This window comes from Cyclopterus lumpus, chromosome 6 (assembly GCF_009769545.1).
Source record: "Cyclopterus lumpus isolate fCycLum1 chromosome 6, fCycLum1.pri, whole genome shotgun sequence".
In the NCBI taxonomy this organism is placed as follows: domain Eukaryota; kingdom Metazoa; phylum Chordata; class Actinopteri; order Perciformes; family Cyclopteridae; genus Cyclopterus; species Cyclopterus lumpus.
In genome coordinates this window covers 15,287,558-15,313,044 of record NC_046971.1, presented here as the reverse complement: position 1 = coordinate 15,313,044, position 25,487 = coordinate 15,287,558, and the positions used below count along the sequence as shown (strand labels likewise).

At 39.7% G+C, this 25,487-nt stretch overlaps 1 protein-coding gene across 1 annotated transcript; it reads left to right on the top strand.

The window, feature by feature from the left end:
- Positions 1-410: 410 nt before the first annotated feature.
- Positions 411-24,137, top strand: polr3b (polymerase (RNA) III (DNA directed) polypeptide B). The gene is made up of 28 exons (XM_034535607.1): positions 411-595; positions 1,300-1,332; positions 1,751-1,807; positions 1,891-1,955; positions 2,082-2,157; positions 2,603-2,703; positions 3,356-3,447; positions 3,558-3,675; positions 4,764-4,872; positions 5,695-5,817; positions 9,048-9,164; positions 9,251-9,385; positions 10,571-10,732; positions 11,624-11,824; positions 12,410-12,572; positions 13,923-14,076; positions 14,318-14,392; positions 14,504-14,602; positions 14,728-14,855; positions 16,305-16,514; positions 16,656-16,814; positions 17,195-17,312; positions 17,453-17,595; positions 19,819-19,922; positions 21,088-21,254; positions 22,686-22,799; positions 22,919-23,092; positions 23,753-24,137. The coding sequence occupies exons 1-28, from the start codon at positions 524-526 to the stop codon at positions 23,880-23,882; spliced, it is 3,399 nt and encodes a 1,132-aa protein (XP_034391498.1). The 5' UTR covers positions 411-523; the 3' UTR covers positions 23,883-24,137.
- The last annotated feature ends 1,350 nt before the right edge of the window (positions 24,138-25,487 follow it).

Sequence of the window (25,487 nt, the reverse complement as noted above, 5' to 3'; positions counted from 1 at the left end):
AAGTCCAGCTCTGATTGAGTTTCTGGAGAAGTGCAGTGGCAGCAGAAGCTTCACCAAGCTGGACAAATCAAACCAAGTAAGAAATATGTTTCATTTGATTTCATTTAATTTGCATGTTTACGAATTGTGTCTATTGGCTCTTTATTTGGCAATGTTCAGTGCTAGTAGTTACAAACAAATACATTCCCACAAATCGAAATACACTTGTAAAGTACTTCGAATCCACAATACCTGTCTAAGATTTACCAAATGTGTTGATGTTCACAGACACGTGCCAGATAATCATACCTACAAACATGCATACATAGATTTATATACCCGATTATTGACCAATGTTTTTTCAGCAGAAGAAAATGACGAAAGGCGGAACACTTTCTTTCGTTCTGCCCGCTCGCCCGCACGGACTTTTTACGATGAAACGCATGAGAGGGACGCACGCTGGAGCAACTTCCGACGACACAATATCAACATTGACAATATAAGCGGAGTCTTATGTGTTTACTGTTGAACTGTAGAGATAACCATGGAGGTACTTGGAGGGGAGTTTTGTGACATGACTCCTCAGGAGCTGGCGGCTCCTGTCAACACGATAGCGGTGAGTCACGAGGACGTAAAGACCGAAAGTTTCACACCACGAGCGGAGAAGCGAGCGTTAGCACGGTGGCTATCAGACAGCCACAACTTAACCGACAGCTGGTGGAATGTTGCATGAACCTAAACCTCCGCTGTAGTTACACTTAGTCACATGTTGTCACTGTCAGTTGGCAAATTGAAGATATTTTTGATCACGGTTGCTGTACAACAAAGCACCTCTGGCCAGACCCTCTGTGGACTCATTTTCATTTTCACTCTACACATTCACATTTATGTTGATTTACACTTCATATACACTACACATACTTTGCACACTCTGTTTAAACTTAAATGAATGTCCTTAAATACACACTGCACAGTTATTCGTATTATATTGTGTGTGTGTATATATATATATATATATATATATATATATATATATATATATATATATATATATATATATATAATCTGTCTGTCTGTCATCCCTGTTCTTATATTTATTTTATTTTATTTTGTGTGTTTAGTTTATTTAGTCCATTCCATTTGGTGTCTGTTAAGTGTTGGGCGCTACTATGACAACACATTTCCCCTTGGGGATTAATAAAGTATATATCTATCTATCTATATAAGGGGGTTCAAGCACGTTGCACTCACTGCTGGTTGATGACAAGGGTCCAGTAAAACGTGATGTGTTGTTTTATGTCTTTTATTTATTTGTTACAGGAAAAATGGAAACTGTTACCAGCCTTTCTAAAGGTAACATGCCAACTTTCATCCATCCGCTGTGTACCCCAAATATCCCATATTGAATTGTATCCTACGTGTAGTCTATAAATCCTAGATCATGATATATGATGTAGCCTCATTTTATTTTGTGTGAAAAATAGTACATTTTCATAGAATAGAGTCGTCTGTCTTTCGTCTAGCAAATTAAATGCTTCACCTTAATGCAGAAATTACACTAAAATCATGGATTTACAACCTGGCCAACAATAGCCTCACACACTCAGAAATATTAAAGGGATAGATGCTAATAATTGAAGGCACTTGGTTTTCTGTTGATCAACTAATCAGACTAATTGTTTCAGCACTACATGCATCACAAACTGTATTTATTTCACTATGGGCATTTTTAAGGTTCCCTGTCATTTTTTTTGTTCAATTCGTTTTCCAGGTGAAAGGACTGGTGAAGCAGCACATCGACTCGTTTAACTATTTTATCAACGTTGAGGTAAAACACAACTCTAACTTGAATGTGTGTACAGCTGTATCTTTATGTAAATATATTCACTTTGTTTATGTTTGATTTTCCAGATAAAGAAAATAATGAAAGCCAACGAGAAGATCACAAGTGATGCTGATCCAATGTGGTACCTCAAGTAAGTCACGTGAACATCTTCGTTTGGGTAAACCGACAGTAATCTAACACTACATACATACACAAAGCAGCTTTTGTTGAGAATATTGAATGGTTGCTTTAATATTTATAAATGTTTTACTTGCAGATACCTCAATATCTACGTTGGCATGCCTGATGTTGAAGAAAGCTTCAATGTAACCAGACCAGTATCTCCTCATGAAGTGAGCTTAGTTTGTTGTGTAGTATTAAGAACATATTATGATCCTTTGTTGACAGAAAAGTGCCGCTGCAGTTCAACAACTTAGTTAGTTTTGGGATAATTATCTGTCAATTTGCCCATTGACGGATAATAAATGGTCAACAATTTTCAGAATTTCAAAAATCCCAGCTTCTCAAATGTGAGAATTTTCGCTGTTTTAGTTCATTAATTATTAACATTTCTGTATTTGAACATTTAAACAGACAAACAAGTAATGCGATTAAAAATATTTGGGTTCTAGAAACTTAAAGCACATTTTTCACTGTTTTGATATTTCATGTATTCTGTGATTAATCAATTATTTAAAATCCCGTATAGGGATATTTGGTAATTATGCAAAAATACATTAAACTATGATGGCCTCAAATGTCAGAACATTTCACTCATTGTTCCTGTTGTTTTTACAGTGTCGTCTCAGAGACATGACCTATTCAGCGCCCATCACAGTGGACATAGAGTACACTCGTGGCAGCCAGAGAATCATCCGCAATGCACTGCCCATCGGAAGGTATCATAGTGTCATCAGTCTGGTTACAACATCTTTTACTCATCGTTAATTATGGTTCCTTTAATTCATCTTAAATGTATACTTCCACTTTATGACAATTGGTATATCAATTACTCACCCTGTGTTACCTTGAATTCTTAAGTTTTTCTCGCATGCCTTCACAGTGAACAAAGAATAAGAAAAACAGAGAAAAGTCTCGTTAGTGCGAAGAGAGCACCTGCAGAGGATGTGTTTTAAATAGTAGGGCTGTATGCATGGAAATGCATGTGTTTGGGAAGTAGTGAGAATACAACTAGATAAATATGACTTGGATTATACTGCATGTGTTGTTTGAAAAACAATGTTTTTGGATATGTTTGCTGTTGTTGAACACAGCCCCCATTTACTTCAATACATCAATACTTATCTTGTTTTCTCTATTCTTCGTTCCACGTCGGTTTCTTTAAGGTAACACAGGGTGAGTCATTTATATATAAATGGTAGTTTGAGTTAGATGATTTTAAACTGTTATTTTTCACAGTTTTAGTTTTTGTCCGCAATGGATACAAATAATCTACAAACATATAAAGTATACGATAATAATATATAAAGTACTAGTGTAATGTCATTCATAGGTTCTTGGTATTAATATATTTAATGCTGCTTTTCTCAGGATGCCAATCATGCTGCGAAGCTCCAACTGTGTTCTCACAGGAAAGACGCCCATGGAGGTTTCTAAGCTCAATGAATGTCCTCTGGATCCAGGTACACAAAGGATGACGCAGAACAAGAGCAATAACACATCCTCACAATTATCAATACAGTTTTATTTTTGTATTTGTGATTTATATGCTCCATGTGGTATTTCTTTACAGGGGGTTATTTCATTGTAAAAGGTCAAGAGAAAGTCATTCTGATCCAGGAACAGCTGTCAAAGAATCGAATCATTGTGGAGCAGGACAGGAAGGGTGCAGTTGGAGCCTCGGTTACCAGGTAACAACTTCTCCCCACATCATCCATTCAGTTCAGTGACAGAGTAAAAAAAGGCATTGCCATTAATAATACTAGCACAGATTGCAGGCAAAACCTCAACAGACAAAAAGTCAACAGACCATATATGTCTCAAATATCAAATGTGGTCATTCATTTTTGCCCTTTGCACCATTTGCATTCCAAATAATCTACATCCAAAAAGTCTCTGTAAATGTTAACAGAACTCAAAGTAGGTGTTGTTACAGTCTAAAAGGCATATTGTGTGAGTTGTGTGTAGATTTACCTTCAAGAAATAAATTGTTATGCTTAAAGTTTAACTTTTACCAATATTAAATTGTGTTATATTTTCATTTATCATCACAAAGTAGCCATGTTATTCTGAGCTGCAGCGATGGAAAAGAGTGTAAAAGCATCAACACTGTCAGGAGCAAGGAACATGCATCTCTCTGCCATTATGTATTTAGTGTCATAAACTCTCCCTCAGTTTGTTGAAGGCTAAATGGAAAGTTACACAAAGATGATTCAGACTTCTTGAAATAGTTCTGTATTACTTGTCTGCTTTAATTTGTCCAGCGATCGATTAGGTCGGCTGTTGGCAGGTTTTGATCTAATTCTTTGAGGTTTACAGCCTAGTGATCTACTCCTGATAAAACTGAGCTGGCTTTGTGATCCAGGAAAACTTGAGTTAAGTCCAACTTTTCTTGTCAACAAACAAGTGTCTCAGATGCAGTGCTTCAAACCCATTGTGTGTATCTTTGAGGTCTAACAAACTTGTTTATTGTAATTTTCCCTTGGAAAGACAGTTTTATTTTTTTGGGTAATGGCAAATGTTTGGTAAGTATGAGTGTCAGAAACCCCCACATGTGTACAATAAACAAAGCAGGGATCCACTCATAAGACTACTCCATAACATCTTTTAATATCTGAAATGGTTACTTTGTTACAGTTACAAGAAAGATGGATATACATATTATGTTACGTTTGTTTCCATGTCTTATGTTATTGTGAATTATTTTGCTTGCTTTGTCAAACCTTCTGGTTCTTCATCTGCTTTGATTTAATTAAAAAGAAATTGTCTTCTATTTCAGCTCCACTCATGAGAAGAAAAGCAGAACTAATATGATTGTCAAACAAGGCAGATTCTACCTGAAACACAACACGCTGTCAGAGGACGCCCCCATTGCCATAATCTTCAAGGTGAAAGAGTTGATTATTAAAATGACACCGCAAAGTGATACAACACCTCCATTAGGGGGTGCTACAAGACAGCTAGATTAGTGTTTTTTACTGATGTTGTTGCTTGAGGCAAACACTTCAGTTTTTTTCCAAAGAACCTTTATCAGATGAAATTACTTTTTATGGTTCGCTCTGTTTTACTGCAGCCTCCTGAATTATCTGCAATAGATGATTTCACACCACATAAACAATGCACATTGCATTTTTGTGAAGTTTTGCTGCAGGTTAGTGTGCAGTTAGACGTCAGTAGTTTCAGTAATTCTTCATCGATTTAATTGTCATGCGTCGCCCTTTTCTCTCAATGAAAATGTCAGTTAGCCAGCTGGCAATCATTAACTCCTTTCCCCACTGAGGACAAATCTCCTCAAACATGTCAACTTGTGAGCGTCGAGTGTTTGGACCTGAAGTCATTATCCGCAGGACATCATTTGCATGCTTGCTCTGTTTGCAGTGCTTTTGTAGATCCTGGGTGACTTCTTCCCCGTCCCTCAACCTTCGTTAAAGTACAGACGGATCAGTTCCCACAGATTTACATTTCCATAAACAAATGTCCGACAACCTTATGACTTCCAGTCCACGCCTCCCTCCGTGTACACACACTGCTCCTCCTTATGCCTCCTGGCTCACCTCTTGTTCCAGTTACTAGTTGCAATCTACTTTGTGTACTTTTCGTCTAATTTCTCATGTGTTTATATAGTTACATGAATGATGTGTTTTATTAGTCCACACTTGTTCCTCTAATCTCACTTCCCGTCACACACTCTTTGCTGGTCCTTCACACAGGGTATGGGCGTAGAGAGTGACCAGGAGATAGTGCAGATGATCGGTACGGAGGAGCATGTCATGGCCAGCTTTGCCCCGAGCCTGGAGGAGTGTCAGAAGGCCCAGATCTTCACACAGACTCAGGTACCTCAGTGCTCTATGCATGGTTGAAATAACTATCATAACATTTGAGGAATACTCCACTGATTTTAAACTTAATAGTCAATTTACTAGTTAAAGGGGATCCTTCTTAGTCTTCAATTGTCTTTTTTATTTAGATTTACAAAGCTAACAAAACATACAAGAATTAATTGAGCATTGTTTAAACAACAAACATGAGCAAATTATTAAATTAAAACAGCTAATTATAATAGACAATAATACATAAATAAGGAACTACATATAAATAAAAAAGAGAGGCCACTAAGTACAACAAATAAAGTTAGTTGGGAGAACATGATTAAATATGTGCATGTCTGTCTCATGTACAAAACGATACATGGCTTGACCTCTCCTCCGCTCAAACAATTTGTCATCACACAAACGGGATATCGGCTCACAAGGTGTGCAGCAAGAGGGGATTGTATTGTCCCACAAAGTGCTTTCAGTCAGTCTGCTGTTTCTGTACAAGCTGCAATAGACTGGAACTCCATTCCAGGGACCAGAGAACTAGAAACATACAATTCATTTAAAGCTCAATTAAAGAAATGGTTAGTTAGTACCCAGCTCTGTCAGCACTAGAACGTAACTGCTCCTTACTGTCCTCAATCTGTCTGTGTTGAACTTTCTGTCTGTCAGGTCTGTCTGTCTGTTGTTGACTGTCTGTCTGTTGTCAGGTCTCTGTATGTCTTGACTTTGCTGGTCGATCATCTACCTGCATGTATGTCTTTTGTTGTTGTTGTTTAGCTGTGTCTGACTGATTTATATATTTCATTTACCCTGCATGCTTTTATGTTCTGTACCTCTGACATGGATGTTTTTATTCTGTCCATTTTAACATAGTTCTCCCTTATTTTATTTGCTTTGTGTGTTTTGAATTTGTGTGTTGCATATCTTGTTAGTACTTGACAATGTCTAAGAGTCTCCTGAATGAGGATACTCATTCTCACTATTAATTGTTTGTGCACCCATTTGAAAAGCGTAAATATTGTATAAACCTTGTATCTGTAATCTTATGTTTTGAGGTTTGTTTTGTGACATCTACCTCTCGGGACTACAGATGAAAAATAGCCTCTTGGCTATCATTTACAGATATGTTTTTATTAATGTGCACTGTTCCTTATCAAATAAACCAAAGTAAATACAAGTGCATGATTTAAAAAAAAATTGAGTAGAGCCAGAACTTTTAAGTTTACCTTAATTATACTCTGTTCACTAGAGAAAAACAACCGGATGGGCAACACACTGTGGATGTGGTGTTTGAGGGCCATTTACCAGGCAGGATGGTCAAGTAAATAGATGTAGATTGTTGCATTATGGGAAATGTAGGATCCAGCTGTTAGCCTCTAATTGTGTTCACACTACAAGCAACAAAACGAGTGTGGCGAGCTACTTTGTCGGTGAGCACTTGAGTGTTGCTCAAGTGCTCTTTAATGTAGTTAAACAGCACTGGGAACGGGCTAAAGGCATTTCTGGACATGGAACAGAACAAGCTTTAACAAAACGTGATTGGTTGAAGCTTCACCGCGCTGTTGACAAAAAGCTAAGACTCAGCTTTGATTTGTAGCCCCTCACGCAGCAATAAGTGTCGGGCGTCAGTTTGTAGCTTCATGTCAATGGCTTCCATTAAAAATGACTTATAGCCAGTTTAGTCGCTCTAGTAAAGTGTGAACGCAGCATACAGCTTACTAATTGAAGTCTCTGTTGGTTGCCTGGCAATCTCACAGGGACAGCAAGTCTCGGGAAGTCACATTACCGCCGTTAAATCCACTTGTTCTCACTCTTTGGTTTTTGTATTAATCTATAAACCAGATGTAGTACGTTAATTAGTGAGCTTCAGATGTGTTGGTAGGCAGAATGTTACCTTTGAACAGAGCCGGGTTAGCTGTCCCCCGCTCCCCCAGTCTTTGTGCTAAGCTAAGCTAACCGCCTTCATATTCAGCCTCATAACAATGGTCATCTCATCATCTGACTCAGCATACAAGTTAATTAGCATATTTCTGAAAATGTCAAAATATTGAGGATAATAAAGTACATATGACTCAATGGATTGAACGGACATTGGAAAGCAATAACTCTCCCTCTGTTACATGGGACTAGCTCAGCTAGTGAGATTTGTGTGTAAAACAAGCATATTTTGCTGGGTTTTTACATGCTCAGTATAATTAATTTGCACAACAGAATGGAGAGAATGATAACATCATTACAGTATGATTAAGCTGGAAGTCAATAAGCGGCGTTATTGAATTATCAGCTAGCCTTAATATGCCCATTAAGTCCATCTGAGGATGTTGTTGTTGTTGATACACAAACGAGAGTCTCCTGTCTGCTGACAGAAGGTATTTTCTTTGTGTCTCTGTGATCAGATGATGAAGGTTTTGTCTTGCCAGCCAGTCAAGTAATGCATTGGGTGGTTTATTCAGGAGGCCCGCGTGTTCTTTGACACCTACAGATGAATGCGATCACCCAATTTGTTTTTCATAAAGATTATGTTGTTAGAGGAACCACTGATGCATTGATGAGACCATATTTGCTTCCTAGCAACCAGTCTCCGCAGCTCTCATGTTCCTCTGTCTGCCAGCCTCCATGATGTCTTTTCATGGTATTCATTGGATCATTGTAATGTGCACAATGAGGCCTAAATCTATATAATTAAAGGCAGATAAGGCTTAAAAACATTGTTATCAGATTATGATAAGTAATCTGCTTAAACTATATTTGCCTGTCATCTTTTTTCTAGTGATGTATAATTATAAATCAGATTTGAAGATTTTCATCAATAAATATGAATATATAAAAATTATAATATGGATGTAGGTATAATAATAGGTGTGTATATATATGTGTGTTCTTCTCTCTGTATGTATGTATGTATGTGTGTGTATTCTTTATTTCTCTGAATTGGAGGATAACTTCTACAGTCAACATCAAGGTATTTCTGTGTATGTACTATATGTATAGAGAGCAAAATGTATCTAATGCATTGCGGATGCCAGGGTGGGTGGTCTTGCAAGAAGTCTTCAGCTTCATTATCCTCTGACCTTTTCTATAGTGTGTGTGTGTGTGTGTGTGTGTGTGTGTGTTTTAATTGATTTTTTTAATTTGTTATCATTTGGATGGGAGGGCAGGTGTGTGGGTTTTGCAAATGTTAAACATTTGAGATAAAACTACATCAGCACTCAGCTCTTCCTGACCTCGGCTGCTCTGTGTTTCAGGCTCTCAGGTACCTGGGGAATAAAGTGCGGCGACAGCGCATGTGGGGAGGCCCCAAGAAGACCAAGATGGAGGAGGCCAGAGAGCTTTTGGCGTCTCTTATCCTCACGCATGTGCCTGTATGTTAGTTAACGCACAGAACAAGAGTCACACAGTATAATCAGTATATACCACAAAGTGTAATCATTGTGCATTTTGTCTGCAGGTCAAAGAGTTTAACTTTCGGGCAAAGTGTATTTACCTGGCTGTGATGGTTCGTAGGGTGATATTGGCTCAAGGGGCCAACAAAGTGGACGACAGAGATTACTATGGCAACAAACGCCTCGAGTTGGCTGGACAGGTAAGCCTCTATGCTCCATCTGCTCATTTACTGTTGGTGTAATGCCATATTTAATCCACCATTCACTCAGTCAGCCAGTCTTATATTTTTCACATTGCATGACAAAGACATGCAGTTCCATTTAGTTCATTTTATTTGTTAATTTGTCAAAGAATCAACAGGAAATCAGTTCTGACATTAAAAGGCACCCTGTTGAACTGGGTGTTTTCACTGAAAGGTGTTTTCTACCTTTTCTTTACTCACTAGAAAACAAAACGGGCTTGATACTAATTAATAATAAATGCGTGGAAAAGAACAAATATCCCACGCATACTTTAGTGCGAATGGGCCATAGCACTGGACCAGAGGACAGTGGCTGCTCCAGCCCTGATCTCTCACCTGCATCTTTGTTCCTGCCTCCTTCTTTTAATAAGACTCATTATTTCTATTCCGCTTTGTTTTTCCCCGTTTTGTTTTCAACCCCCCCGCCCTCCCTTTATTTCAGCCTGGCTTTGTCAGGAGAGAGATATGCCGTGGCACCAAAATCCAGAGGCTGTGGAAGCATGGGGATTTTTCAGCACCATGACAATAGAATTGCTGCCTTGACTGGAGCGATTGAGCTAATCCGCAGGCCCGGCTCTGATAATGTAATTACTGCTGTCTTAAGGCCTTTAATTTCCCCCCCAACCTGCTCTGTATAAGGAGCAGGAGATGGAGGAGGGGGGGCACAGACCCCTCTTTCAATAGGGGGCTTACACACTAACAACGCCAGCAATCTCTCCTCACTCTCCAATTATGGTTCCCTGACATTCAACTAATTGGCCTGGCTGCCACGGAAGCTTAATTTCTTTATTAATTTTAAGCAGCTCTGCCTGTTTGTTTTTGATGTATGCTAATGCACAGGGTGGGTGGGGGTTGTGAGAGAGGTTGCCTCCTGTAGGCCTGGCGGAGGAGGACAGGGACCTGGGACGGAGGCCAGGTCAGGCTTATCAGTGAGCCGGCACACCTGGTTATTAAATCTGACTGTAAACACACCTCAGTTCTGATTAAAGGAACATATGTGAGGTGCCAGTAGATCTGAGAGTCTCATGATGAAGGTACAATGACAACTCTCTGAAGCGACTGTTCTTACTCAACATCCTGGCTGACAAGTGAATAATATCAATCAAAAACATTCTTACTGATGATTGTGTCTCTCTGTCTCAGCTCTTGTCTCTGCTGTTTGAAGATCTGTTTAAGAAGTTCAACTCTGAGCTGAAGAAAATCGCTGACCAGATCATCCCCAAGCAGAGAGCTGCTCAGTTTGATGTGGTGAAGCACATGCGGCAGGATCAGATCACCAACGGCATGGTCAATGCCATTTCCACTGTGAGTGTGCGCCAGTCAGAGACCATGAAAAGTGGAAAGGAAGCACCTCACCCCCTGACGAACCAGATTTAAAACCTTATGCCAACAAACAACAACAAGCAGAGGCGCTGTCTGCTCTGTCTCTATGAACACTCAATGCTCAGACTACTAAAATCCATAACTTTTTATTATTATATTTTACTTTAATGTCTTCTTCAGAACTAACATGTTGTACATTGAGTGCAGTTTAAAATATATATATATAGATTCACCAAATAAGCAAAACTTTTTGAACATTGATTTTCTTGAAATTACTGTCATGAGCTACTCTTAGATAAAGAATGACATCGTAACTTTAGTAGCAGGTAGAAGTAAAGCAACAAGATAGTTAAAATAATTACCAAGTTACTCCAACACTACCTGTGGAGGAGGGAATGCAAACAAATAATTATGTTATGTATCTGTTTATGTTTTGTTTTTCAATACACAATGTATACAGATAATTGATTTATATATATTTTCCATAGTCCATAGAGCTAAAATCCAGTTGTCAGAAAAATAAACTTAGTATGTCAAAATGTAAACGGGCATCATCAGAGCTGAGGCCGCACACCTCTACACAAAGCAGATAACGTGTCATTGCATGAATTTTATTTATGGCACAGCAGTGCATGGTCACAACAACACGGCGCAATCACAGCAGCGGGATGTTAACAGGTGAAGATCTTTAAAGCCGGTTGTAATGTAAACGTGCGTGCTGTACCCCTCCAATTGAAAAGCTGTAAAAGCACCAGAATACTTGTTGTAAGTGGAATTAATATAATAATCGTAAATCTTTGAATAAATTTTTTTGTTCATTAAAAATGTATTAATAGGCAGGTTAATTAATAATAGAGAATGTTCTGTCCACAGGGCAACTGGTCTCTGAAGAGATTCAAGATGGACCGACAGGGTGTCACACAGGTCTTGTCTCGTCTCTCTTTTATTTCGGCCCTTGGTATGATGACGAGGATCTCCTCCCAGTTTGAGAAGACCAGGAAGGTCAGCGGGCCGCGCTCCCTGCAGCCGTCCCAGTGGGGCATGTTGTGTCCGTCTGACACACCTGAGGGAGAGGTGAGTGAGCTGCATGCTGAACAGCTGCTAAATGCTGAAATCAGAGATTGTATGGAACAAGCAGAGCTGAAGTGAACAACAAGGTACTGTGTTACAGCTCTTGTTGTGCAGAACAGCCTTTTGCAAACATCATTAATTGTCCACCAAATATTGTTATGGAGCCATTTGGTGTGGTCTTCACAAAGATTCAGTATTGTTGTTTTGTATGTAACATGTATTGTGCGTAACGTGAATTGGGCCTGGCCCATAATTCAATATGTTAATTGATGATGAAATCATGTGATTATATATCGAGATATTGTGCTACACAATTACGTTGTCTTAATTGAAAATAACAAGCACATACTAACTAAAATGTCTAAGAAAATCAGATTTCTTTGCATTTAATAAGAACATTTTTAATTTATCAAGTAAGAGTAGACAAAACAAGTGGTTTTCATAGGCTTTAATTTATGGAATTACTGGAAAACTATCTAGTGATGGAAAATGTTTTTCAATATTGCCCATCCCTAGTGTAAATACAAAGAAACGAAACCTATATAATAAATAACTGTTCATGGTTTATATCCTTGTTTTGGTTTGTAGGCCTGTGGTCTGGTGAAGAACTTGGCTCTGATGACCCACATCACCACCGACATGGAGGACGGTCCAATCATCAAACTGGCCTTCAACCTTGGAGTAGAAGACGTCAACCTGTTGTGTGGAGAGGAGCTCTCCTACCCAAGCGTCTTCCTGGTCTTCCTCAATGGTAAAACTCCTCTGCACCAGTGCAGCCTAATAAATAAAGAGAAATAACAGTGGATGCTGTTGCTTTAGATCAATTGAAAAGAGAGTTTAATCCTCTCCGTTTTGAATGCATTGCTTCTGAACATAAAGGGAAAATATTCTGTTTAGTTTACAGAAAGCAATTTTGTATTTTGCAGGGAGGCTGATAAGCCATTAATTTCATGGCAGCAGTAGGTAATATTCTTTAGTCAAAACTTGGCCCCTTAATTACTGTATATGTTTGTCTCACCGCTGATAACTGTCAAATTATATTAGCTGCCATACCATTTAATTAGTTGGTAGCAGCAGGTGTCAAAGCCCTTCAGAGTGTGTTCACTGCAAATGTTCCCTCACAGAGGCAGAGCACAGTGTCTCCTCTGTTCTCCACCCATTTGTCTGTCAGACTTGATATGAGCAAACCCCTGCAGGCAGCCTGAGCTCTGCTTTCTCCAGTGGTTCGGAGTACACTACTGTATACACCTGCTGTTTCTCTTTTTCTCTCCATTTAAAGTTTGCGAATGGGAATTTAACCCATAAGTAGAATTTGCTCACTGTGCATTACTCCGATAGTAAACATAAGTTATCTGCTGCAACTTTTGGACTTCTTACTTTTCTTGTTTTTTTACTTGAGCTTAATCAAGTACTCGATTGAAAGAAAATACATTTCTGTAATTTAGAATATTATTTTTAATGCTAATTCTGCAATTTAGAATAATGGTGTGAGTGCTATGACGAGCACACACGCCAAACATGTATGTGTTCCAGCTTTTCTTACTTGATCTGAGGTCCAACAATATATTTGCATTTTAGACTGTTGCTTGTACAAAACATAATTTGGAGACGTCGCATTGTATTCAGAGACATTTTGATGGGCCTTCTCTGACATTTTATAGACCGGATGATTCATTGAGAAAATAATAATTACATTGAGGACAGTTACCTCGTTGAAGTGCTGCAACTCCCATGCGTGAAAGCTTTTTCTGCTACAGCGGTGCCGCCAGCCCTTTCTTTCTTTAGATTGTTTGCCTCCCATAATGTTTAATTTCATTACATTATAAATGTTAGTTTTACAAAAAAGAGTGTGCTCATTTGTAAATAATGATGATAAACCACAATTAAAAGGCGGTACTCTATTAATGTATGGAGCCGTGCAAATAATTCACAATAAAAGCCTTGCGTTAACAAGTGAAGTATTCTGTCCACAGAAACACGCTTTTTACGTTTTTGAAACTTAAAAAGAACGTTGCAGGACAAAAAATATCTTCATATCCAAGAGTGTGTATGTGTGTACGTCAAAATATGTGCATTATCTCTGTCTGTATAATGTCAACAGGTAACATTCTCGGTGTGATTCGAGATAATCACAAGCTGATCAACACCTTCAGACTGATGCGCAGGGCGGGTTTTATCAACGAATTTGTTTCTATCTCCACCAACTTGACCGACCGCTGCGTCTACATCTCTTCTGATGGAGGACGTCTCTGCAGGTGGGCAAGTTTAAACCTGGACTGATACACAATGCATTAAAAAAAATAATTTTATGGTACGCATTCTGTAATAAAAGCCAGGTCTTTCTACAACACAATCACATTTTCTTACACAATAAGTTTGAATTCTTTGATTCATTTAAAGTGGCAAACTGTATTAACCATTCATAACTTGTCCTCCCGATGTGTTGTTTAATAACAAAGAATGCGTAAAACCTCTCTCCTTGTTGTTCTCCATCAGGCCGTACATCATAGTGAAGAAGGGACAGCCCATGGTGAAAAACAAACACATTGAAGACCTGTCGCAGGGCTACAGGTGAGGCTGGGAGACAGGAGACATTTTTAAGAGCCCATTTGTTTGCAGATAATAATATAATAATTTAAAGAGCTGATTTATATATAACTTAAACACTTTTCTTGCCTCCAGAACCTTTGAAGACTTTCTGCACGAGGGCCTGGTGGAGTACCTGGATGTCAATGAGGAGAATGACTGTCACATTGCCCTTTATGAACACATGATCACAAAGTGAGCAGCACCTGATTCCCGTGACACGCTCAGAAAATGGGAAACGGTTCTCCTCATTTGTTTCTGGCATTCAACGCACTGGTGTCACTGCCCTCTCTATTTGTTTTTTTGTTTGTTTTCTGCAGATGCACAACACACTTGGAGATCGAGCCCTTCACGTTGCTCGGGGTGTGTGCCGGTCTCATTCCCTACCCGCACCACAACCAGTCACCCAGGAACACATACCAGTGTGCTATGGGCAAGCAGGCTATGGGTAAGTCTCAGCTGAGCAGGTAGCTTCAGCCAGCAGGCAGGTCTTTAAACTGTAAAGATCTCAAATCCTTTCTCATGCATCCTCCACACAGCGACAATGTTTACTTCTGTGCATGCATACGCACAAGATACTGACAGTAATTTAATCTTGCATCAAGACTATTCTTCAGCCTCCTAAATCTGCTCGTTCAGAGTTTAGAGTTGTATTTGCAGAAGTTAAAATCATTCAAAAGGACATTAGAATAACAAACAGTATAGATACAAGCAGCCTGCTGGTTCGTCGCCCCCAAAACTTTGCTCTTGCTCTACTTCTTGTCAGAATACATTTGTATGTGTGATTGAGTGTTTGTCTTATGTGCATGTGTGTGTCAGTGTGTGTGTATGCGCATGGACATCAAACATGGGGCGTCTTGCGTAGGTCCTCTATTGTACTGTGTGTGTGCGGAGGCCCTTTCCCTGCCAGTCACCCAGAGTGTCATTAGCAATTCATTGTGTCTGCTCTGGCTGTGCTCAGGGGGTCAGTGTGCTCAGCTGCGAAAGACCACAGAGTGCGCACCCGCAGCTCCTTGGTAACCAAAACTTCCCCAAACGGCCCTGCTAACATTCGTAAGAGCTGCGGTCACCCCCACCCCACCGCTTTACCTCCGTCCGTCCGTCACCTCCTCTCCCCCCCCCCCCCCCCCCCCCGTTATTATAAAAACACAGACTGGAACTATATTTGGCCCAATATCCTCTGCCTTTTCTGTTTTGTGTGGACAGCCCTATACATGTGCAAATCTGGTTGTGTGGCTCGGCCTATTATCACAGTCTGTGCTTGTAGCCTGATTGTGAAGTAATAGCATCTGACAAATGTCAAGGCTTCCAGGGAGGCCAGGCTTTATACCATAACACAGCCCGCTCCTCCACTCCACTGCCCTGAGATGGTGCTAACCAGGCCCAGCCCCGACCCAGCCAACAGGAGGATTTAACTCATATAATCCACTCATAATTGATTTATAGACAGTTACAAACGGTGTGCATTGACATAGCGCTGGGCCAATTTCTTCTAGAATACAGGTCATGTATGTCGATAATGGTATATGTTACAACACAGCAGGTTTTCTGGCAATTCAGTAAATAGTCTATATTAAATAATCACATGGTTTTGTAGTCTAATTTTATGAGTATTTTCTCATTTAATTATGAACTTTAGTGCAAAAATAATCTGAGTTTCTGGGAACCTTTTTGTTAGTATTGTTATCTATTTAGACGACTTAATTGTGTATCTCGATATATGATTTAATCAAAATATGATTATATTTAAAGATGATCAATTATAATATTTGATTATTCCAAAGGCACTTTAAAAATATTGATACACATGCAGTAAACACTAAAAAGATAGTTCACACAGAAGTAACTTTTCTATGCCAAAGAAGAAGTCATTCATCTCCATGTCTCCTCTCTTCAGGTACTATTGGCTACAACCAGAGGAACCGTATCGACACGCTGATGTACCTGCTAGCGTACCCTCAGAAGCCCATGGTCAAAACAAAAACCATCGAGCTGATTGACTTTGAGAAGCTGCCAGCTGGTCAGAACGCCACTGTGGCCGTGATGAGCTACAGCGGCTACGACATTGAGGACGCTCTGATCCTCAACAAAGCCTCGCTTGACAGAGGTGATGGTGCATGTTGCCAGTTTCACACGATTTTAGCATTTTTATCTAAATTATGAATTGGATTATATTTTTAAAACACCTCCTATTACAATGTATTTGTTCAGGCCACAGACACTTAGTAATCCTGATGTTTCTCGCTAGGATTTGGCAGGTGCCTCGTCTATAAAAACGCTAAGTGCACGTTGCGGCGTTACACCAACCAGACCTATGACAAGGTGATGGGGCCCATGCTGGATGCTGCCACACGAAAGCCAATCTGGAGGCACAACATCCTGGATGCTGATGGCATCTGCTCCCCCGGTGAGTACCAGCAGGACTGGACGAGACTCTGCATGCATTGCTGCTCTTTAACAGGCTCCACTGCCCCAATAATGTGATTGACTGTATTATTAATAATACAACTGGTTTCATCTATTACTTATACATTCATTTGAGGGATGATTTGATGTGCAGTCTTTTACAGGATGTCAGTCTATTTTGCTGTCATTGGCTTGTTACGGGTGTTTTACTCATTAAGCAATTTTGTAAGTGTTCAAGGCCTCATGAAATTATCACGTTACTTAATGTGATGTAATTGCTGTTAAAACATGTTGAGGTGGGACATCAATCAAAGGAATGTTCAATTTGATAGATTTGTCAAAATCTATACAATATCAAAATGTGTCTTGTGTGGGGCACAGGTGAGAAAGTGGAGAACAAGCAGGTGTTGGTGAACAAGTCCATGCCAACTGTCACCCAGACACCACTGGAGGGCAGTACCCAGCCAGGCCAGCCCCAGTACAGAGACGTGCCCATCAGGTGAGTGCAGTTCTGCTTCCAACATCACACCCACCTCTTCAGCTTCTGTATGTAAACAAGAAACGGCTCAACTTTCTTTTGATTTCTTGCAAATCCTGTTGTAAAGAAAAACACTCATTCTGTCTTTTTTCTTTCTGCAGTTACAAGGGCTCAACAGACTCGTACGTCGAGAAGGTCATGATTTCATCCAACGCCGAAGATGCTTTCCTCATCAAGATCCTCCTCAGGCAGACAAGGAGGCCAGAGATAGGAGACAAATTCAGCAGTCGACATGGACAGAAAGGTGCCAACCTCAGCTCTGTCGGACCGTAATCTCTTTAAAAAGAGCAGCATGTTGAGCTCAAACCTAAATGTGCAGAATAAAGAGCACTGCGCTAATATCCACCACTTAAAGCCCCAAATTTGAACCTGTCACGAGAGACTGTAAATGACTGGAGAAAAAGAACTTTGGTCGTCTCTGTGCCGGAGCATTTGTTGAGTCAAGTCCCAGTAGCTGTTGCTCTGTCACTGCCCCCCTGTCCTCATCTTTCAAGAGCTCTTTTCAATTAATTGGCTCTTTGTCCTGTGCCAGACTATGCAAATTTATTACACCCCAGCAGTATTCTGCTGCTGCTGGAGAAAAAGTGTTTACAACCTCCATTGTTTTGCAGCACCTCCCCTATTGAGGGCTTGTATGATGTTTTAATCAAAAAGCTAACTGGCGCCATGCATAATTTACTCTCCTCATTAACGCAGTGGCCACTGAGCGGTCAGATCAGGGTGGGACAATGTCTTCTGTCTCAGATAGTGACGAAGAGAGAGGGGTCGCCGGGGGGTTAGCTGGAGACCTGGATGGAAACTCCCAGATGTGCAACTGATGTACGGCTAGTCGGGTTAATCGGAGCTCCCTACTGTCATGTTGAGTACAGACACTACAATTAAGAAATGCTCGGAAAAAACCTCTTTTTGCTCCAGTAGACTTGTATTTGTATGTAGAATTAACCACCTAAAGGTTTTATTATGTTATTAGAATTTGGCTGCAGCAATAGATCTTACAACTACTCATGACTAGTCTCATAAGTCCTGGTCAGCAGAGCAGAATAAGTTAATTATTTACACACACACACACATGCACGCACGCACACACACACACACGCACACAGCTGTGGAGGTGGGGGAGGAGGTGGCGGGGTTGTCAGTAGTAGGGGCCCATTGTACGAGCCGCCAGCGTGGGGCTGTATGAGCTGTGATGGAGGGCTCTGGACCCTTGCTGTTGTCTTGCCTTTCTCTGCTGATTTCATGCCTCTTTTATCATTCACTTTCACACAAAACAAACAACACCGAGGATGTCTGCTATGGGAACTAGTGTCTCTCTCTCTGAATCGTTCTAATCACCTTCTCCATTTTCCACTTTTTTCCTACTCCTCTCTTTCCTCTTTTATCCTACTTTTACCCTGATATTCAAACCTTTTTTTTTTTTTTTTAAATAACTGCCTTTTCTTTCTTTCTTTCCCCCTTTTACCTTTTCTTCTGGCTCAGCTGTACTCGCCTTTTCTCTTTTCCTTTTCACCTTCTTCCTGCTCTTGGATGACTTTCCAGCAAATTGCTGCACTTGTTCCCAGTCAACATCCTGCTACTACATCCTGTATGGCATCAACAGTCTGCTGTGTTGCTGACTGGTCGACTAATAGTGAATTTTTCCCACGTGCACGGATTCAATTCCTCCTCTCCAGTTGATCCCTTCCACTTCCTCAGAGTTAAACTGAAAGTCATGGATGTGTAATCCCGGTCTCCCTGTCAAGCTAAGCACCTTTCTCCACTTCCTGCTTTCCTTCTCTTCTCTCCTCTCCCTCTTCTCTTTTTTACATTTGCAAATGGGCCTACAATCTGTTTACCCTGGCCAGGGAAGAGTGCCTCTGCCCCTCAGCAAACATTTGCACTCACACTTAAACTCCTGGCTACCAGAGCGCTTGTCCCCCACATCATGTGAATCAAAAGAGGACCCTGTCTGTCCACATGAGTATGGAAATGTCATTCTGTCAGAGGTCTACACCAGCCTTGTTGCGGCAATATACTATATGGTCAGTTAGGGCAAAGCTGGTTTGACTTTTTGGTGACATTTGAAGATAGTGCTGACACTATCAATTATATTTCTGACTTTAATATTGATTATCTTTCAGATGAATCATTATCAAATGACTTTCTTCGTACAACCAACAGCCCAGAGATTTACAATGATGATAATTGCAGAACTTATTCTGATCCTCTTATGTAAGAAGCTGAAATCAAATTGGGCATTGTTGCTTGATAAATGACCTAAACAAAGTAAATGTTTTGATTATTTTAGTTGACTGAATGATTCCTTTTTAAGGACAAATTCTTGCGACATTGATTTAAGAAAAATCCCTTAAAGTGCTTGTTGTGCTTCGTCTGCATTTTCTGTAAACGTATAGTCATTCTGCTGTGTGTACAGATGTGTGCATTGACTTTAATATGTTGTTGTTTTTCCTCTGTTTGTGTGTATCAGGTGTTTGTGGCCTCATCGTTCCACAGGAGGATATGCCGTTCTGTGACACGGGCATCTGTCCAGATATTATCATGAACCCTCATGGATATCCCTCCAGAATGACGGTACGAACTGTGGAGGAACATATTTTGTCGGGTTGAAACTTACAACGACCTCACGAGAAACTACATTACTGTAGTTTCTCAACGGGTCATTTCATTGTTTAAATAATAACATTTTAACAGGTGATGTAATTAGGGCTGCAACTGATGATTTTTTGTTACTCTTGATTAAGCTGATGATTTTTTTTCTTGATTAATCTGCATCTGTATGATATCTGATCTTTTTTTATTATTATTATTATTATTATTATTATTATTTAAATGTGCCGCTCTTTCTTTGCCTGACCTACAATCCAAAATTCAAAGATATTCAGTTTACTATCATTTAGGACAAAAAAGGTAACAAATTATCACTTTAGTGCCGCTGCAACCAGTACGTTTTTTTAATTATTTAAATTATTTAATCTCTAATATTCTGTGAAATATATGTCAGATGGATCCAATTAACTTTCATTTGGTTTAAGGTTCTGTAAAAAGACCCGTAGACAGCCGAGTTCAGTCTGAACCTCCTCCGTGTTGACCGTTGCTCTTCATAAGTTTGTGTCTGCTCTTCTCAGACAAAACCGTCATTATCCCCGTTCCTCTCCTCTCTGGGTTATCATTGGCTTCCAGAGCACACGTCCATTGACGGCACTAAGCAGCAATCTTACTGTTCACAAACAGATATTTGTTGCTGCGGCGACGGCTGCCAGCGAAGCTGCCGCCTGTAGCAGTGTGTGGAAGTTTTATCAAACATGCACAGTACATCTAAACTGCAGGATGGTGCTGAATGTGAATGACATGAAACTTGGCCCCGTTTCCACCTGCTTTTTGTCCCTTACACTGTAAAAACTTGAATGATCTTTACTGCTGAAGTTGTCAGTGCCAGTGTGTTTGCGCACTGTGGTTGTCATGGAAAAGACTCAGAAATGTTTGGCTCGGGAAGATGTTTCTGTGGCCTGAGAGTGAAATGAGAGTAGGTGTTTCCTTTTATGTGATGGGGTCAGGGGTCCTCAGGGTGGGACCTTTGAGGAGTTGTTGAAATCAGTCATCCTTAGACTGCCGGTCCCACCCCACGGGGTACATGTGTAATCTATTCTCACCCACAATATCAACATTTGGTGCCAGAAGAGTGTAAAACACAAAAGATTTATGTTATGAACAGAGCCATTGTTCCTGATTCTGCCAGGTGGGAAAGTTGATTGAGCTGCTTGCTGGGAAAGCCGGAGTCCTGGATGGACGCTTTCACTACGGTACGGCGTTCGGAGGCAGCAAGGTGAAGGATGTGTGTGAGGATCTCATCCGCTATGGATATAGCTACCAGGGCAAAGACTACGTCACCTCAGGAATCACTGGGTAATCAAGAGCTCATGCATTCCCTTAAACATAACTTTCTTACACTGGCTTTCTTCATGGCTTTTTAAAATGTGTCTTTCTTTTACTAAGAGTTTACGAAAGCATGAAACTATCTTGTGATAGAAAATCATCATATCTGAGACATTGAACACTTTCCTCAGAGCGATTTCTGTTTTTATTCAGTTTGCATCAACAACAAAACAATATATACATTTTCATACAATGATTTTTCCTTTTATTAGATGTATATAGCATTCTTACACAAAGTGCTAAACAAGATGAAACAAAAAGGCACGGGTATACATGCATATGTAAACAAACCATCGATGATGATGATAATACATAAAAAAAGATTGTCCGCTTCAAGGTATGACAGCATAGGCAATAATAAATATATATATATATATATATATATATATATATATATATATATATATATATATAATATTTACTCTGCTGTGTGATATGTGTATCCAAGGAATGGACAAGTGAGAATGGGACAGTAGGGCTGAGCACCACTAGGGAACAATCCTCATGGTATTAATAAAGCCATGACAGAGCTCGTTGAATTACTATGTTTTTAACCAGATGTGTCTCAGTGCACATCAATGCAGCTGTCCTGTGATGTGACCATGTTTGTTTCTGCTTCCCATCTTTGCTTTATCTGAAGGGAATTATGAGGATTTATAGGTACAAAATGTGTTCACTCCTTGTGTGTTGTCAGGAAAGGTCTTAGCATTCAGTATCTAAAGACATTTATCAGTCTTTTTTTTTAATTAAGATTAGCTCCATTTACCAACTGCTGCAAAAAAAAAAACAGTCCATGATCTGACCTTTTTCTGAAGCCAATATCTACCTTGTTAGGTGTAAAGGTCTTAAATATAATGCTTATTAATGACTAAACTAGCTTCGGCAGCTCTGACTATATTTTATTCCAGATTTAAAAAGTGATCCTAGTACAGTTTAACAATTATTTAATAGAGGCATACAACAACAACAGTGTTGATAACTTTTCACAAATATACGTTGTCTGCTGAAAATAGAGATACAATGTTATCCCTCTCACAATGTCCATATTTGACTGGAACATGTTTTTCTGTGCTTCATGTGAGCACTTCATGTGATTTCTTTCCAGCAACATAGCTTGTCAAAGCATTGCATTTTGTCAGCTAAGTGTCGAATGCAGGATGCCTGAGCTTCCCAGAGACACCTGAATGCACCATCGTCCTAATGGTTATTTTAAAGCAGCTTCTGCTCCCTCCTGCTTGACAACAAGACAAAAATACCAAATGTAAAACTGTTGGTCAAAACCCCCAAAAATGTTTATTTAGCATTAACCAAATGTTTGATATTTTTACTTGAGATATTCTGTATTGTAGTGATGTAGATCTTTACCGGTGCATTAGCTTGATATCTGCGTATTTTCCTCAGGGAACCTCTGGAGGCTTACATCTACTTTGGACCGGTGTATTATCAGAAACTGAAACACATGGTGCTTGACAAAATGCACGCCAGAGCCCGAGGCCCCAGAGCCGTTCTCACCAGGTAAAATCAATGGTCCCATTGTAAACATATAGAAATAAAGTAAATAAAACAGTGCTATTCTCTTATACCAATACCTCTATTATTCTGGCAATAATATTATGCATCCGTTTCGTTATCAGGCAGCCTACGGAGGGCCGCTCCAGAGATGGAGGTCTGCGTCTGGGCGAGATGGAACGTGACTGTCTGATTGGCTACGGAGCGAGTATGTTGCTGCTGGAGCGCCTCATGATCTCCAGTGACGCCTTTGAGGTGGACGTGTGTGGGCAATGCGGCCTGTTGGGATACTCCGGGTGGTGAGTTGAACACTTCTGCCAACAACTGCAGATAGGTTGATCTGTTTCTCCTGGAAGCCAATATATAGGATAAGCTTTAGAGATGTGAAGGGGCATTGTAAGACAACCTGGAACAATGGATGCCAGGTTGTGTACCTCTCATGACCCGGTGTACATTACTGTGTACTGAAAGAGCAAGAAGATTAATGTAGCATTGTCATTTTCAGGAAAAAGTTTAACATTAATAATAATTCACATTAACCTTTTTTTTTTTTTAAATGACTCATCACTTTAGGGTTGAAACTCTGGTCCTTGTACAACTCGAGGTGAAGCTGGACAATAAACTGAGAATTTACTAGTTCAATTTTAGGATGGATATCATTTTCTTGATAAAAACAAATGATGTTTCTAAAGCTTAAATAGTTCAGCATACGTAAAACAAGATGTATTAGCACATATTGTAATGCAGACCAGAAGCTGTCGTGGAACCTGGATGTTGGTTTGTAAATATCTAAAATGTCTGACGTAATTACAGGAGCGGTTGCAGATTGAATCTCTAAACTTAAAAATGGTCTAATTCTTGCCAATTCTCTGACCTGCACAAGTCCTTAGATCTGAAGGAAGTTCAGTTGTTAGTCCTCTAATTTGCCTCCAGTCTGATTCTCAGTTTCAATCTTCCAGGTGTCACTACTGTAAGTCTTCTTGCCACGTTTCCTCCCTGCGTATCCCGTACGCCTGCAAGCTGCTGTTCCAGGAGCTGCAGTCCATGAACATCATCCCCCGACTCAAACTGTCACGCTACAACGACTGACCAGGACGGGGACCCAAACACATGTCTGTGAGTGGAAGGTTTAGCGTTGGAGATTTACATGGTCTGAAACTGTACTTGTAAAAGCTATTGGAGCTGTGAATGAGAAGTAACAGGTCTTTAAGAAATTAGTATATTTACATTTTTGTTAGTGTTTACAAACCAGAACAATGAGAAGTTTCTGATTTATGTTTATACTTTCTCACCATTGTGTTTTTCTATGTGTATATAATAAAAAAAAAGATTATTTCACAATCAGCTGCTGTGTGTGCTGCTATTTGGTTACTTTTAACTCAGCATTTCCTGTTTGATGAAAAATATTTAAATAGGTGCTTTTTGGAAAATGTTCAAGCATAAATAACAAAAGACATAAAGACATGGTTTAAAAAAACTAACAGTCCATGAAGATAAAATAAGTGCTTTTGCATGTTTTAATCCTACAAATTATAAGTTAATCTTACAGTTTCTTTCTGAAAGATGTTAAAACAAAAAACAAGTATTTCTTGTTAAATGTGTTTTCTTACGCAGATCTTCATTTCATATTATTTCCTGTCTGCTTTACTCTATCTAATGCAAAAAAAAAAAAGTAATCCCTAATAAAACAAAATCACCGTTAGGCGGTAATGCAGCTGAGGGTACAAACTCAAAGTAAAGGTTTTTGGGGTCACTTCAGGCGCTGACAAAACAGTTGTGTTAAAGTCCTCCTCGACAATTCTGTTCATCTGTCAAATGTTGGTGTTTTATACCACATGTTGGGTGAAAGTGTAGAAGATCACAACAGGAGCAGCCATATCAATGTCAAAAATGTAGAAAAAACAAATCAATTAATTTTTTTTTGATAGATCGTCTGTTTCACAAAGCACCGGCTGACCACAACTCCCTAAACCAAAGATATTCACAAAAAAATTGTAGAGGAACAACGAAAACTCTTCAAACGTTTAAAAAAAAGACTGTCAAAGTTGTTGCCTAAAAGATTAATAAACTAATCATTGCAGCACTTTGTTCATTTTTCAGCTTGCGATGACATGAGATAACATCATGATATGATTTTCCTATCATTGAGCAATAATACTGAACTATCAGCCAGCTCACATCAAACTACTCGGCTAAAATACACATATTTGCTTCCTGATAAAGTCCATTAGAAACTAATTGTATTGCTCATTAAACCACCAGAATACATTTAGTTTGTTTGTATTTACAGCTTGAGATTATTTTAGTTTCATAGAAGGACAACTCTCGTGTAGATTTCATGTGATGAGCAGACAGCGGGATGTTCAGGAAGGACCAATAGAAATATGCAGAGTGACGGTCATTCATGTCAATAGGAAGAGAAAGTCTCTTTCAGTCATACGGTTTCCTCTTTTAAACTGAAGCCTTAATACCACCAACATGTAGTATATAGCGTAACCATACCCCCCACTCTCACACACTCTCGCACACACACACACACACACACACACACAACTCAATTGGGGCCTTTTCACTGAACAAAAGCAGTACACATCCGTTTGTGCGGGCAGAGTCTGAGAATGGGAAGGGTGCAAGAGGCTCTTTTGGTGGCTGCACCTGTCCTATTTTATGAGGCTCTAATAAGCAGATAACGGG